The sequence below is a fragment of the Paramormyrops kingsleyae genome, chromosome 9, assembly GCF_048594095.1.
Source record: "Paramormyrops kingsleyae isolate MSU_618 chromosome 9, PKINGS_0.4, whole genome shotgun sequence".
NCBI classification, from domain to species: Eukaryota; Metazoa; Chordata; class Actinopteri; order Osteoglossiformes; family Mormyridae; genus Paramormyrops; species Paramormyrops kingsleyae.
Genome location: NC_132805.1, coordinates 11,576,177 through 11,590,320, shown reverse-complemented (window position 1 = coordinate 11,590,320; position 14,144 = coordinate 11,576,177). Strand labels below are relative to the sequence as shown.

The following is a 14,144-nucleotide window of genomic DNA, read 5'->3' as shown; positions in this document are numbered from 1 at the left end:
ATTCTCATCACAGCACAGGCGATGGCGATATCGGAAAGCTTGTCATTCTCATCACAGCACAGGCGATGGCGGAATCGGAAAGCTTGTCATTCTCATCACAGCACAGGCGATGGCGGAATCAGAAAGCTTGTTATTCTCATCACAGCACAGGTGATGGCGCCATTGTAAAGTTCCTCATTCGCATCAAAACACAGGCTCATCATTCTAAGTATGACACTACGATAACTCCCAGCTGTGACGACAAAATCTGAGGAGAGATCACATCAATCTCTGCCTCTTCCATACAACAGAGAAAGCGCGTATCAACAGGGGAATGTGGTGTGTGTGTCTGTGTGCGTGTGTGTGTGGAGGGGGCGTGTCCTTCCAAAGTGATATGTGTCACTAGAAATCGCCCTGACATTGCCAACACTGGAAAAAGGAGGGAGGGCAGATGTGCAGCCTCATTGTTTGAAGATTTTTATTTCTAACTGCACTACTGCAAATCAAAATGGAAGCAGAGAAGCAGTCTTGGGGTTAGAGGAAATCTGACAAGCAACAATATTATGATGGACCTGTTTTAAAAGCAAAGACTGGAGGTGGATGTGATGTAGATATGTGGATTTGGGGACAGGGTACATTATCTTCCAGAAGGAACCAATAAATGGGCACATTTTCACACTGCCTAAGGTCATGAGTTCATGATTTCTGTTGAGTTCACGTTCCCTGCAGCAGGCAGATCCTTTCTTGATTATCCATCTGGCTAAAATGGGAGAGACTCCATTCACACTGTTCTGCCTCACTGCCCTGCTTCACTGCTCTGCTTCACTGCCCTGCTTCACTGCACGCTTCATTTCAGCCGTTCTCGGCATAAAATGATGCACGCCTTGTTCCCCTTGACAACCAATATGTAATTACATCTTACCCCAGGTGCACGCATCCACACACACACACACACAGGTTAGTAATTATATATCTGTGGGGACACTCCACTAATTTCTATGGGGAAAACTCTAATCCCAACATGGCAACCTTAGCCCCTATCCAGCCCTAATGTTAACCATAAGTAACCAAACAAAATATGAGACTTTTGACATTTTTAGTTTTTTGATTGCGTTCACAGATCTTTGTGGGGACCTGAAAAATGAAACATCAAAATAACAGGTTGTTATCACATTTTAGAGGACAATTGATCCCCACAATGTAATATAAACCTGATCGACACACACACACACACACACACATCCACACACACACACACAGTGCCTTTGCACAACCCCTTTCACTTTCATCACGTTTTGTTAGTCACACCTTAAACTCTGAATGCAAGGAAATTACATTTTTGCCCCTGATCATTAAAGCAAATCCAGCACATTCACGTTTCAAAAAATATTTTTACATTCAAATGTAATCAGCCCCCACCCCCACTCCCCCCAAGTTAACATTTTAGAGATAAGCCTTTGGCAGCAATTACAGTGATGTGGGTAAGGCTGTATGAACTTTGCACATTAAGAATTTGGAATTTTTGCTCATTTCTTCAAGCAAATTTGCTTCCGTTCAGTTAGAGATGGTGAACAGCAATTTTCACATCCAGCCTTGGAGTCTGTCCTTTGGCTGAGCCGTTACAGAACTTCGGCCTTAAAAGCTGTTCCTCTGTACTGTTAATTCTGTATTTTTGCTCAATGCTGATCTCCCACTAAGTAAGGCAGGTCCTTGTCCAGGACTCCCCTGTATTTGCATCCATCCATCCTGTCCGTGTTGCAAATGAGTTCAATAAAAATCCACTCCAAAGCGTAATGCAGCCACCTCCATGCTTGACATCGGTCTTTACCTCCATGGTCTTTACCTCCATGGTCTTTACCTTGGTACTGGGGGTGTTTCTGACACCAAATCTGCCATTTAAGTTCAGGTTCATTATGCCACAGAACATTACTCCTGAAGGCCTGGAGGTCTGTCACATGACTTCTGGCATACACCAGGCATGACTTAATGTTGACATTTGCCAGGAATAGCCTTCATCTCACAAGTCTCCAAAGAGACCGGTGTTGGGTTGAAGGGACGGCTGATCCCATTTCGAGACATCATTGTTGAACCCTTTTTCGGCCGATAACAATGCCACTCGGTCTGGGTGGCGAGTCTCTTGCGACTTTACTGGCAACTGCCTTTCACTTCTGGGCAGTTAAGTAGGATGAGCCAGTCTTGGTACTGTCTGGGTTGTGGCTTAATTGTGCCCCTAGGAATGTCTGACAGTCACTCTATGATATTTTTTTTTCTCTTTTTGCCTCCTAACAATTTAATTTCAAAGTTTCATGAGCAGCTCATTGGTGCTCACAGAGCATGACTGATCTGACCTGTCGCTTTAGCAATGAGGCTTCACAATTCTAGAAATGCATAAACACTTATGTTTAGAAATTACAGCTACTTAAAATGAGTGGAAAAGTAATCCAATTTGCATGTATTTTAAATTAACCTCAAAACAGAGTAAAACATTAAAGAATTAGTTGGGTCATGGATGCCTTCTGAGTGAAATTCTATTTAAAACTGACAAAAAGGTGAGAACGTTTCTAAGAAGAAAGACAGAGAGTGTGATGTTACATTTGGCATCTCTTAATCCCGGCGGGAATGCTGAGTAATTCTCAGCTGCCTGCAGTGTCTGGTGATTGAGCAGCTACTACTGAAATGGTCAACAGCCGAAAATGGCTCCGGAATTAAAAATAACCACGTGAGTGTGTCATAGTGGCAAACAGGATGGCATATCTGCTTATTCTACAGGATGGCGGTGGTCTGCTCTCCTGAGGTCCAGCTGTGTCCTAGATGCAGATCTAGAGAAGCAGTCTGCATATGAGTGGCTTTTTTCAACACCAGGCCCCTAAACAAGCGAGCCAAGGGGAACGCACGGCCCCCATGACGTCCCAGACAGGCCAGGATCAGCTGCCTATAGCAGATCAGCTCAGTATTACGGCTTCAACAGGTAAACACAAGTTACGGTCAAATTCAAACTGGATTCATGTTCTGCTGATACTGGCCCACTTGACCAATATCTCACCTTAAATATTCTCCCAAAGTGCTCTGCTCCCATTAGCCGGTGCCGCCCCATGTGACCGCATTTGACCTGATGAGGTCACGCCCTGTGAGACTGTGGGCCTAATCTGAATATTAGTAAACTCAACACAGCAGACAGGCTGCAGTGGGAGCCGGGTGTTACTGCCGTCCCAGAGTGCCACCTGGCCTTGACATGAGCCATGAGCCATGAGCCATGAGCCTGCCGCAGGTGCTGAGCACAGTCTCTGTGCCCACCTGCTCCGCTAATGTAATGCGGCATATTATCACAAAACGTTTTGCTAAGGCTGTGAGAGCATAATGTTTTTAAAAAATCCACCCACTTTCCAACCACTTACCCTGGTCAGACTGGGGGGGGGCGGGCTGGAGCCTGTCCCAGTTCATCATAGGGCAAAAGGCCTGGAACTCAGGAAACTTTGTTCTTATGTTTCTCCAACTGCCGGCTGAAAAATACGTCCCCTTCAGGGAAGCGCTGTTGGCACTCCGTGGGCGGGGGGCTTCTTTATCAATCAGCACAACCACTTGCCAAGCTGGCATTTGGTGGCATCCTAACAATTTATCGTGGGCAAACTAGGACCTATCCAAACCGTTTTTTACTGAGGGTACCCAGACTGCCAACACAAGCTGGATACTGGAGGGCAATTTACTGGACTCAACCAATCAATAGAACAGCCTCATTTCATCTAATATACTGCTTTTTCATCGTTATCATAAACGTTCCTCTGCAGGAGATCCAAACAGACAGAAAACACTCCATTCTAAAGATCCCCGTTTGTGATGTGTGGGTCTTTCCTTTGAAGGTGTCACCCTGTTTTTCATGACCAAAACATGTGCGACACTAACCACCTTGATGGAAAATGCTGTCACCAAATAGGTTGTTTGTAAATATAGAACAGAAGAACTTTTGAGAAGATTTTTTTTTTTAATTTACATTTTGTTGGCATCCCATCTTGGGTACCCGTGCCTCGTTCCCTGGGCTTCCTGGGAGAGATTCCAGACTCGTTACAACCCCGTACTTGATAAGCAGTCAAGGAAGATGAATGGATGCTGATTTTGGTGGCAGCCATATTTTGTAAACGCCGCCTGGTACCCATTCAGTTGAGCTCCTTTTCCAATCTCTTTTTCATTACACCTCTGATGTCACGCTAATCTTCTGAATTTCGATTATGTCTGACACAAACGTCAAATTATCTTCCTAATGAATCTGTCCACCTGCTGACTGCCCAATAACTAAACTGGACTTCAGAAAATGAATGGGATTCTTCTCTTATTGTGGTGCTGCCAGGAGATTCTTAATTAATATGTCGCTTCAGAAAGGAAAACAAGCCTCCATCTGTTTTTCGTCGCCACCAACAATCAGGTTCGAGCCGCGGTTCTCATTAGCGCCACGTTAGCCCCCGACGGCCAACGCAGCCTATGAAAGGAAACGACAAAGAAGGAGTTCAAAAGCTACACGTGCGGCACAATTACGGCGAAGTGTTCGGGTCGATTAAAGCACCCTGTAGGACTGGCTGGAACCTGTCGTTTTGTGAAGAAAATTACAGACCAGGAATCCTTCAATTCAGTCTGACTGACAGGGCAAAGAGCAGATGATGATCTCCATCCACAGGTTTTCCACTAATTAAGCAGAGTCCCAGGGAAGGGGGTCAGTAAGGGGCACTGCAGTGTAATATGAACATTTTCCACCCGGCACACAAACCCTCATCCTTACCCATAATCCCTTGGGGTAAATAACCACCATGTGACACCTCCACCGCTTGCCTTGGTGTGGAAGATGTGGCAGCTCCCATGAGGGCCTCTATTTAGGGCCATGACTAATATGGGGGTGTAGAGGGGGGGGCAGTATCACACAAAGGAGCTTCCCCCCTGCCACGGCACAGGGCAGCACGGCCAGGCCCTTTGATGTCACCCGGACTTAAATTCAATTTACGAGTCCTTTTTCATGTTTCCGTGAAACTTCTGTGCAGCAGTGAGGAAAAAAAGGAGGAGGCTCTGCCTCAGATGGGGGGCCGCAGGTGTCGCCTCAGCCGGTTTTTGATGGTGCGGGGTGGGGGTGAGGGTGGGGGGGCATTCTGTTCCCTCTAGTCCCCCAAGACGCTCTTTTCACAACTCCATTACCTTACTTCATCGGTCTACCACCTCCAAAGGGAGAACATGATAAAAGTGCCCCCCTCCATCCCCCAAGGTGCCCCCCATCTCAGCATCAGCTACCAAAGGGAATACCTCAATGCTCCTGAGCACCCCCAGGTCAGACACAGCCTGAGCACTCCATCGCGCTGTCCGGGAAATGTGTGACTCACATCCAAAGGTGAAAAAAACATAAAAGCTGAGTCAAATATGACTCAGTGTGACCTCTGACCCCAGGGGGCCCAGGGCCCTGAAGCCAGCCCCAGTAATTAAGATTGCCGCCCGACAGTTCAGGTACAGTAAGAATAATAACAATAATGATGATAATGGATTACATTTATACAGAACCTTTCATCTGGGGGATTCCATAGCCATTAACTTTGCTTGCGGAGGGAGTAGTTCATTTAGACCTGGTTGACGTACAGAAGCTATTTTGTGTTGAACACTCATCATACACATGGGGGTTTTGAGTGATTGCACCAGGACTTATTTACCCAATTACACCGGGGGGGCTGATCTTCCGTCAGGGAACCGGGCATCAATTTGGCGAGAGCCAGCGGTGCCTCTATATGTCTTTTCAATGAGGGAGGCTCGACGTGCTTTGGGGGGTGTAGGCAGCTCAAAAAACACGGTGTTGACACAAACATATTACGTAACGGAGGCGCCGAGTTACCTTTGCGGGCGATGCGGACGCAGTTTATCCTCGTTTCCTGAAAGAGGAAGGAAAAACAGCAGTCAGGTGTGATTTAGTGGCGTTGGAGAGGCACAGGCCACAACACAGAGATCCAGCTTCACACCAATCACTGTCGGCATGTTTTCATACAAAGAGAGACTGAGACGGAAGCTTTTATGCGGCCCCCTCGCAGGAATACCCTTCAGCACATTCAGACACACTAATTCTGTGACATGCCCATATCTGCTACCCCCAGAAGAGAAAAGCACATTTTTGAAAATGCAGCAATTTGCCTTATTTTTAAATGACAAGCCAGCTTTACCTGGGAGACTTTTTCATCGGCTATAGAAAAGCGCATGATTTTCCCAGAATCCCAACCATACCACCTGACCAGCATTACAGCTGTATAGTCCTACTGTGTTTGACTTTATATGGGTCAAAGTCAGGCAACAGTAGCTCATTTCACCTGGTTTTTAATTGTAATTCCAAGGAGTTTTGTTTCCTCACATCCCACGACCCGCCGACACCCCCCAAGCCTGTCCCCATACCCCCCCCCCCCCCCCCCGGAGCGCTTCCACGCCCTGACACCACCTGCTGTCATCCAAGCAGCTGCCTTCTGTTTTAACGTCCCTCACAGTTAAGTAAAATCCATCACCACCCGGCCCCAAAAAAATCCCCCATTGCTTCCTGCCATCCTCCATCTCATGTGGCTCAATTCGCCATCCCACCTGAAGAAAGACTTATGGGGGAAATACTACACACATAAATGAGAATACATCAGACTTTGTCATTGGATGTGACAGATGTCAATCAACCCTGACTCACCCAGTGAGCACAAAGAGACAAATAAAAGGGGAGGGGCCTAGCGATCAGCTTTTGTAGCACTTGAAAGGAACAAATAACGCAGACACTGACTTGCATCCTTGAATCCAACCCACCAGCCTACGTGTGCGAGCCCTCGCACGCAAGGCCTGTCAGCTACCCCGTGTTTAACGGATGAATTACAAACATCCCCGTGTGAGCAGCCGAAAAGGGAGAATAAAAAATAAATAAATAAAACACCCAGCTAGAGAGGCACTCGCAGTATATGACAAGTCAGCAAGGGAGCCGAATCATGACAGATCACCGCTGCTGTCCGCGACTCGGGCACTGCGGCCCAGAAGTGGCAGGAAGTGGAGTTAATTAGCTGGCCTCCAGCTCCGAGCCGGGGGGGGGGGGGGGGCACCAGGACGGCAAACCCCTCCCTCTGCCCGGTAACGGCAGCATGTGGACAGACGTCTGCAGCAACCTTATGGACTGCGGCACTGAGTCTGTTTTTCCTAGAACATACTGTCAGAGAATCTGAATGCGTGCATGATTACCCAGCTGTATTTATGTGCATTTCATGTAAAAGAAAGAGAAAGTGAGAGAGAGCAACAGAGACCGAGAGAGAAGGAACTCTGTGTATAGTGCAGTAAGTCTAACAGACAACAGAAACAATACTGACTGCTTTACTCCTAGATGAGATGAACCTGATCAATCTTAGCGGAGCAAAACAGAAACACAAAAATCAGGGACCAATTATTCAAAAACCTTTTGTATCCACACTGGTTAACAGCTCCTTGTTTCATCATTGACAAGCGAGACTCTGAGTTTGCAGCTGGGAGCTTGAAGCTATACATTAAATGGTCATGGAGCTACACAGTGAGCTATAGAGCATATAGCTAAAGTTAATACACACCTAGACATCTAGAGTACCCAGTTTTCACCTCCTGCGCAGCAGCATGATGTTACAAAATGTGTTTTTGGCCGCTGAGGTGTCAACCACTTTGAGTCTATCTACCACAGTGGTGGAGACACACTCATAGACATCCTGAGGCCAAGCACCTGAGTCACTGAGGTCAATGACAATCGAGCGTTTGGGATGAAGCAAACCAGTAATGCAGCATTGTCAGCCTCATGCACAAAATGAAATAAGCAGCGTCGCATTAAATGCTCTTTCCACTTCACTTTTGACCCCAGATTCAAGCAGAATGACCAGGCTCTACAGGTGGCGTGATGCCGTGAGCCAGAAAGGCTCATTCTGTAGAAGCCCCCAGGAAGATTGAGCGTGTTCCAGGACTGAGATGACGTTGAGTTAAGGCTCTGCCACTCAACCTGGCCCTTAAAAGCCGAGTTTTCCCGCTTCTTTTTGAGAAGCGATCTCTCCTGTGTTTCCAGTGATGGTGAACACCCAGCCCCCACAGGCTTTTCAGCGTGCAGAGCCTTCAATCAAACTACGCAGCCCAGAGAATTTCAAGAAGATCCTCAGTAGCTATACCCCCCCCCACTCCACCAGGCATTTGTGTACTGTTGATTTATGCAGCCTGCTGCACCAGTGCCAAATCAAGCTCCGTCAGTACGTGTGCGTCGTGCCCGCCAGCTGCTCCGGGGGCGCTTACGGGGTCACAGGGATGCCAGCTAGCTGCTGTGTTAACTCTGCTGTTTGCACAGCTGCCTTGACACGCCCCAGCATCTGTAGGATTGGCAGAGGGGGGAGGAGCTCTTGCCTCGCCGCACTCTCCCGATTGGTCCAAAGCTTCCAGCAGTTGCCTATAGGCACTAGAAGGCAATGCCTCTCAGCAATGCATCTGAGGTCGAACAGTAACACTCCAGCCACCCACCATCACACACTCTGCAGCTGAGAACTCTCTCCGAAAGGCATATGACGCTCCCGCTTCTCTTCGCCCTACGCCTCCATCCTGTTATCAACACAACCAATTATCTAGTCCTGGCTACAGCTCCAGTACACAGCGCTGCCCACATAGTGGAGCACGCTGGCGACCGGCTCTCCGTTCTCTCGAAGGAGCTCTCGGAGGTCAACAGCATGAAAGACGCCCCTTAGTCCATAGCAGATTAAACAAAAGCCTCGAATGTGCCCCACACTTTCTGAAACCGCATTGCTTTAAAACGATCTGCGGTAATTATTTTCTGAACTCTGATGTGTGCCCTGGAAAATCGAAATGCAGGTGCAGAAACACAGTGCCGGGCTTTACTATAATTTGCTTTCCATATTAAATATTTACTATAATTTGATCCCTGCATAGTATAAGCAGGTATGGAAATGGAGGATGGATTGACGGATGGATGATAATTTACTATGTATTTCAAATATTTGTTGGGTTTTTTGACTGGAAGTTAAGTCAAAATTATTCTGTTTTTCTTTATCCTGAACAGGCTGATGTGTATTAGCTGACATTTGGCAGTGTGCTTTGTGTCAAGTCTTCTTACACAAATGCACAAACTGCTCTTGCCGATCTATGTTCAGCCTCTCACTTTTCTACCAGCAGCTACTTACTCCTCTGAAGTTGCTCATGGCCTGGAAGTAGATCAGATAGGTCTTCCTGGGGTCAAGGGGAGTGTTCCAGTAGCCGTTGTAGGTGTGGTTGTCCCCCACGGTGAAGGGCGTGGCCTCTGGGAGGCTGCTGGGTGCTAGTTCCGCCGTGTAGTAATGCGGAGCCCCCTTGGCCTGAGCCTCGCTGTGGGACGAGGCCACCGGAAAGCAGTCCTGCGGCCCCAGCTCCCGCTTCACCTTCCGGGTGCTGTCCTCCTCCACCACCACCTGGTACGTGCTGTGGATGGAGCAGAGCACAGACAAGTGGAGGATGGACACTGGCAGCTGCAGGTTTGATTTCTGAGCCAGGCGCACTATCCACAATGCACCACTAGGGGGATCGCGTCAAACACAAGCAGCAACATACCGTGATCCAAGCACAAGAAACAGAGAAATTAAATCAGTATCTTGACTGAAGTTTGAATGTCAGCCAAGTTGTTTTTTCCTATTTTACAACCTTGAGATGTGACTTTTCAGAGACATTAATTCCAGAAATCTCTGTAATCATACACCAGCAGTTATTCATTATGGAGTTTCCTTATCAAGGTCTACATGAAATACTGGCAGTTATCTTCATGTTCCGAGAGCTGTTTTTTTTTACTAATAAAATGTGACAAAGTTGATACTAATGTAACCACAGGGAAAGTGATAGTAAGGCTCAGTAAAATTACTTAATCAGGACAGAAACTATGGTTCGAACAACCTCCTGGCCTCACCTGACGGGGGCGCCCCTGGCCTGGGCAGGGCGGAGCAGCACGGTGATGGTATTCTCCGTTTCGCTCAGAGGGGAGGGCATGTCCCCGTAGTCAAAGGCGGGAGCTGCAAGGACAAGCAGACGCTCTCATATGTCCGCAACTGCCACATAAAAATCGCATGCCAGACATCCCCTTTAAATAACTGCGCACTTCCCTTTAATATCCTGACGTTCTTTATTCCTTCAGGCTTCCTGCAGGTACTGGCTCAGAATGCAATTAAAAGCGAGCGGGTGTGACTGGTTCGCTGTAAAGGGATTGTGGGGCGAGTCTCGCAGATCACCAGAGAGCAACACTGAGCAATAAGGCAGAACTACCCTGATTACTGTTTAATATCGGTAGTCAATTAGTGAGAGGAAGCGAATCCAAAGGAATCAATAATTAAGACGTTAATCCAAGGCTTCGGAATTCAGCTGACAGGGCAGCAGAAATGGGAGGTGATCAGCGCACTTAACAGCGCCGCCAGTCAGTTTCTGCAGCCCCCAGCGCCTAAGCTAGCTTCCCCTGTGTACCACCCCAGTATTGGTGCCACCAGCGGAGAGGCAGTGACATGGATAAGGGGGGCCCGAGTGAGCCTTTGTCCCGCTTCACGTTCTCTGACCGTGATCCAGGAGATGCCTGCCTGGATCCCTGTCCCAGAAGATGCGTAACAGCAGACACCGTAACAGAAGATGCGTACACGCGGTCTGCTCCCCAGCGTAAATACCCCGCGGCCTCCCTGCACCTGCCACAGCAGAATAGGCCTCGCCTGCTGCCCCCCCTTCCTGTGGCCTGCTTGACTGTCGCCCAGCTCTGGGGTGACGGCGCTGCCCGCACCCCGGAGATCGGCGGGCACACGGTGACAGTATGCCCAAGCGGCACCGGAAGCTGCCACGTCCCTGTGTACGCTCTGCACCCAGTGGCTGTCGGGATCAGGTGCCCGCAGCTGCGGTCACATTAATAAAAGCATAACCGTCTAATGAACTGCGCAGCCTCGGCGGGAAGCGCCATGGCAACCCGGATCCTGGATTTATGCCGGTTCTGCGGTGGAACAGCGGGAGCTGAAACTGAGGGCATCGCTCTGGGCGACCCGGGCCTGTCAGTCACTGGTGGGGGGGGGTGGGAGCGCCGTGGGAGGGTAGAGGGGGTCTGGCAGAATGCTGGCCGGAAACGGACTTTCATCCACAGCACTGCCGGTAACGGGGGGGCACTGCCTCAGTAGCAGCCAGGATTAAAGAGCTTACTGCTATGAGGCACGTCTTACACCAAGGGCTGTAATGACTCAGGGATGCTTGAGGTATGATCAAACATTCAGGGGGAAAAAAAACCTACGGGCTTTTTGGAAATGACTTTTCGTTTACTGCAGGCCTGAGGGTGGTGAAAAGTGATTATCGGGGGAGGGGCACATAGGATGGAGGCTGGTGGAGGAAGAATCACAATTGAGGACACTGGCGATCAGTTGTACGGGAAGATGAACACAGACGTGGTGGCCCTGACATACGGGGAGAAACTCACCGAAACGTCACAGAGAAACAGACCAGCCTATCGGCAGTCACCCTCCAATTACAGATCTGCCTTGTTAACCGTTCAGTCTTGGTTCAGTCCTGAAAATTAAACTGCTGGGAAGATTGAAACTCCTGAAAGATTAGACTTCTGGGGTGGCTTATTCCATTGAAGAGAAGAAATACAGGAAAAAAAGATATTTAGCAGTATATTCCACAGAATTGCACTGCTATTTTGGACTGAAGTCCACCTTGGGGCTTCCATTTTCAGCTTAAGATTTTCACATTTTATTTTTGTCCGTATAATGTCCCTTTAAAGCATATTTGGACAGTAATTGCCTTCTCTAATGTCAAAGCCATGTATCATTAAATTAAGGACACTTCATACTCACCTTCACGGTTTAACTAAGCGACTCGCATATCGTGGCGTCGTTGCAAAGGCAAACTTACATCAGGACGGATTTACACGGCCGGCATGTTTTGGCAGCCCTGACAGAAGCGCCGGCATTGCGCGGTTTAGGGAGGAGACGGCGTGACTCATAACTGGCCCGGGTTTGCCTGTTTTGTCATTCCAGGCCTGTCTTGGCAGCACTGCACACCGCTCAAGCGCGCCTCACGCACCCACCGGCCGTAAAAAAGGTTAAAAGCCCGAGATATCCATCAGTCAAACCTTCATGTCCCAGTAATGTCACTTTGTGAGAAGCTGGAAAGCGCTCTGTGTTCCGGCAGGGAACCGTCACTCTTGGAAATTCTGTTCAACATCCCGCAGCCTGAATCCCCAGGTCCGTAATTAAGGAGCCCTCGTCCAATTCAATGCACTCCTGGTACTGAGACGCGAACAGGGTTTATTTAATGAAAAATCCGCTATCAGGAGTTCTTGTTCCTGGTTCCCTAAATATACTCATGTCAGTGGAAACAGGAGACTCACGTGGGCTCCCGTCACACACAAGCGTTACTTTTCAGAGAAGCTGGCAGATAAGGCAGGAGAACAGTGTTCCTCACACACCCTGTGTGCTCTGCGCCGGCCGCTCTGCTCTGTGTGATCAGCAATGTGTTCTAGCTTCATTAGTCTCACTGCCTCCTTGTTTTTGTGCATCTGCCTGACTGAACGTTTTCCCACCTCTTCCGTGTGATTGCCCCAGTGCCGGCGCCATCCCCAGCGCCCACAGCTCCCCCCGGGTAAGGCCGCGACGCCACGCTCACCGGAGATGTTGGTGGTAATCTCAGTGAGGGCGGTCTGGCCAAAGCCTTTGGATGTGCGGGCGCGCACGGAGATCAGGTAGGTGGTGCCCGGGTGCAGGTTGGAGAACATGTGGTAGGTCTCGTTGCGGAGCTTGGACACAGTCCGGCGTGGGCCTGGCACGTTGATCCCGGGGTCTGATGACTCGATGCTCTGATAGCTGATCTGCGCAGCGAAGAGAGCGACCCTGACAATCAGTCGCTAACACTCACAGGCACGCTAAGCTCAATAAAACCGTTTCTACAGCTGTGAATTTACTGCTAGCCATGCCAGCTGACGAAAGATAATGTTAGGATCTGTATCCATCTGCTCAATAAAAAAAGAAAATTTAGATGGAAACAGCGGAAAACACAAGAACAATCCCCTCTGTTTTCCATACTACTTATCCAATTGTCATTGTGAAGCCCAGTGTCTATGCAGGAAGTACAGAGCAGAAGGCACTGGACAAGCTGGACAGAATGGCCACCAATGGCACTGTATGCACTCACATACTACAGGCGTCTAGAGCAGTGTTTCCCAATCCAGTCCCCGGGGACCCACAGACGGTCCACGTTTTTTGGACTGTCTGGCAGGGAGCTCAGAGGAAGTAAAAACATGGACTGACTGTGGATCCTCCAGGGCCAGAATGGGAAACACTGGTCTAGAGACATCAGCCCACCCTGAAAAATATTCCACACAAAGACAGTCAGGGGCAGGAAACCATCTCTCAACCCTGGACGTCCTCCACATACTGCCACCCAAATTAAAACACAGATATACTTTCACGACAACGACCATGCACCATTACGTACAGCAGGTGTCACAAAACGAATACAAGAATGATCCAAGTGTTTATTTTTGTATGTGTGGGGTGGTTGTCTCACCCACAGCACAGTGGCAGGTATCTATTCTCTCTTTTTCTCTCTCTCTCTGGTCAGGCTGGTTTCACAAACACCTGAACCTGACCAGAATTCTCCTCAGCGCTGATTCCAGAGTCTGATTCCGAAGAAAACTTTCACAAAGTTTCAGTCTCTTCAGGGTTCCCTTGCAATACAGTCTTGAGTGTGTGTTTTTTTTTCCTTCCCTCTGCTTACCTTAATGTTCCTGGAAGTTTTGGTGTGACTCACAAAGATATTTACCGTGTGTGTGTCTGTGAATGGTTAGTGGTGATCGCCTCTATTTGTGGATTTCTCAGCCTCGCTACCAAATGACTCTGAGTGAGCAAATCCCTTCCAAAACTCTATCCACCACCTCCTCAATGCCATTAATTACAATGTTTCTCAGGAATTTGACCTGAATTGCTTTTGTAGTCTTCGGTCTATAGTACTTTTTCTTCAGATATTCATTATCACTGAGGTTATTTGCGTAACCCTGTTTTGAGCTCCTTATTTGGGGCTTTTATTCGTGGCTTCAGAAGGATCCTGCTGGATACGTGATCCACTTAATTTATTTGTTTTTTTGACTGTAATAGGTCTTGCTTTTGTATAATGTAATGGACTGAATG

General features: G+C 48.4%; 1 protein-coding gene across 4 annotated transcripts in view; it reads right to left on the bottom strand.

Annotated features, from left to right (window-relative positions):
• Positions 1-14,144, bottom strand: part of ptprub (protein tyrosine phosphatase receptor type Ub) — a 157,047-nt gene that overhangs the window by 34,468 nt on the left and 108,435 nt on the right. For all 4 annotated transcript variants that reach the window (XM_023807582.2, XM_023807583.2, XM_023807584.2 and 1 more), the window contains exons 10-13: positions 12,625-12,826; positions 9,905-10,007; positions 9,153-9,426; positions 5,837-5,873 (exon numbers count right to left, since the gene is read on the bottom strand). In XM_023807582.2, the coding sequence (XP_023663350.1) occupies positions 5,837-5,873; positions 9,153-9,426; positions 9,905-10,007; positions 12,625-12,826 (616 nt within the window). The remainder of the gene's footprint in view (positions 1-5,836; positions 5,874-9,152; positions 9,427-9,904; positions 10,008-12,624; positions 12,827-14,144) is intronic.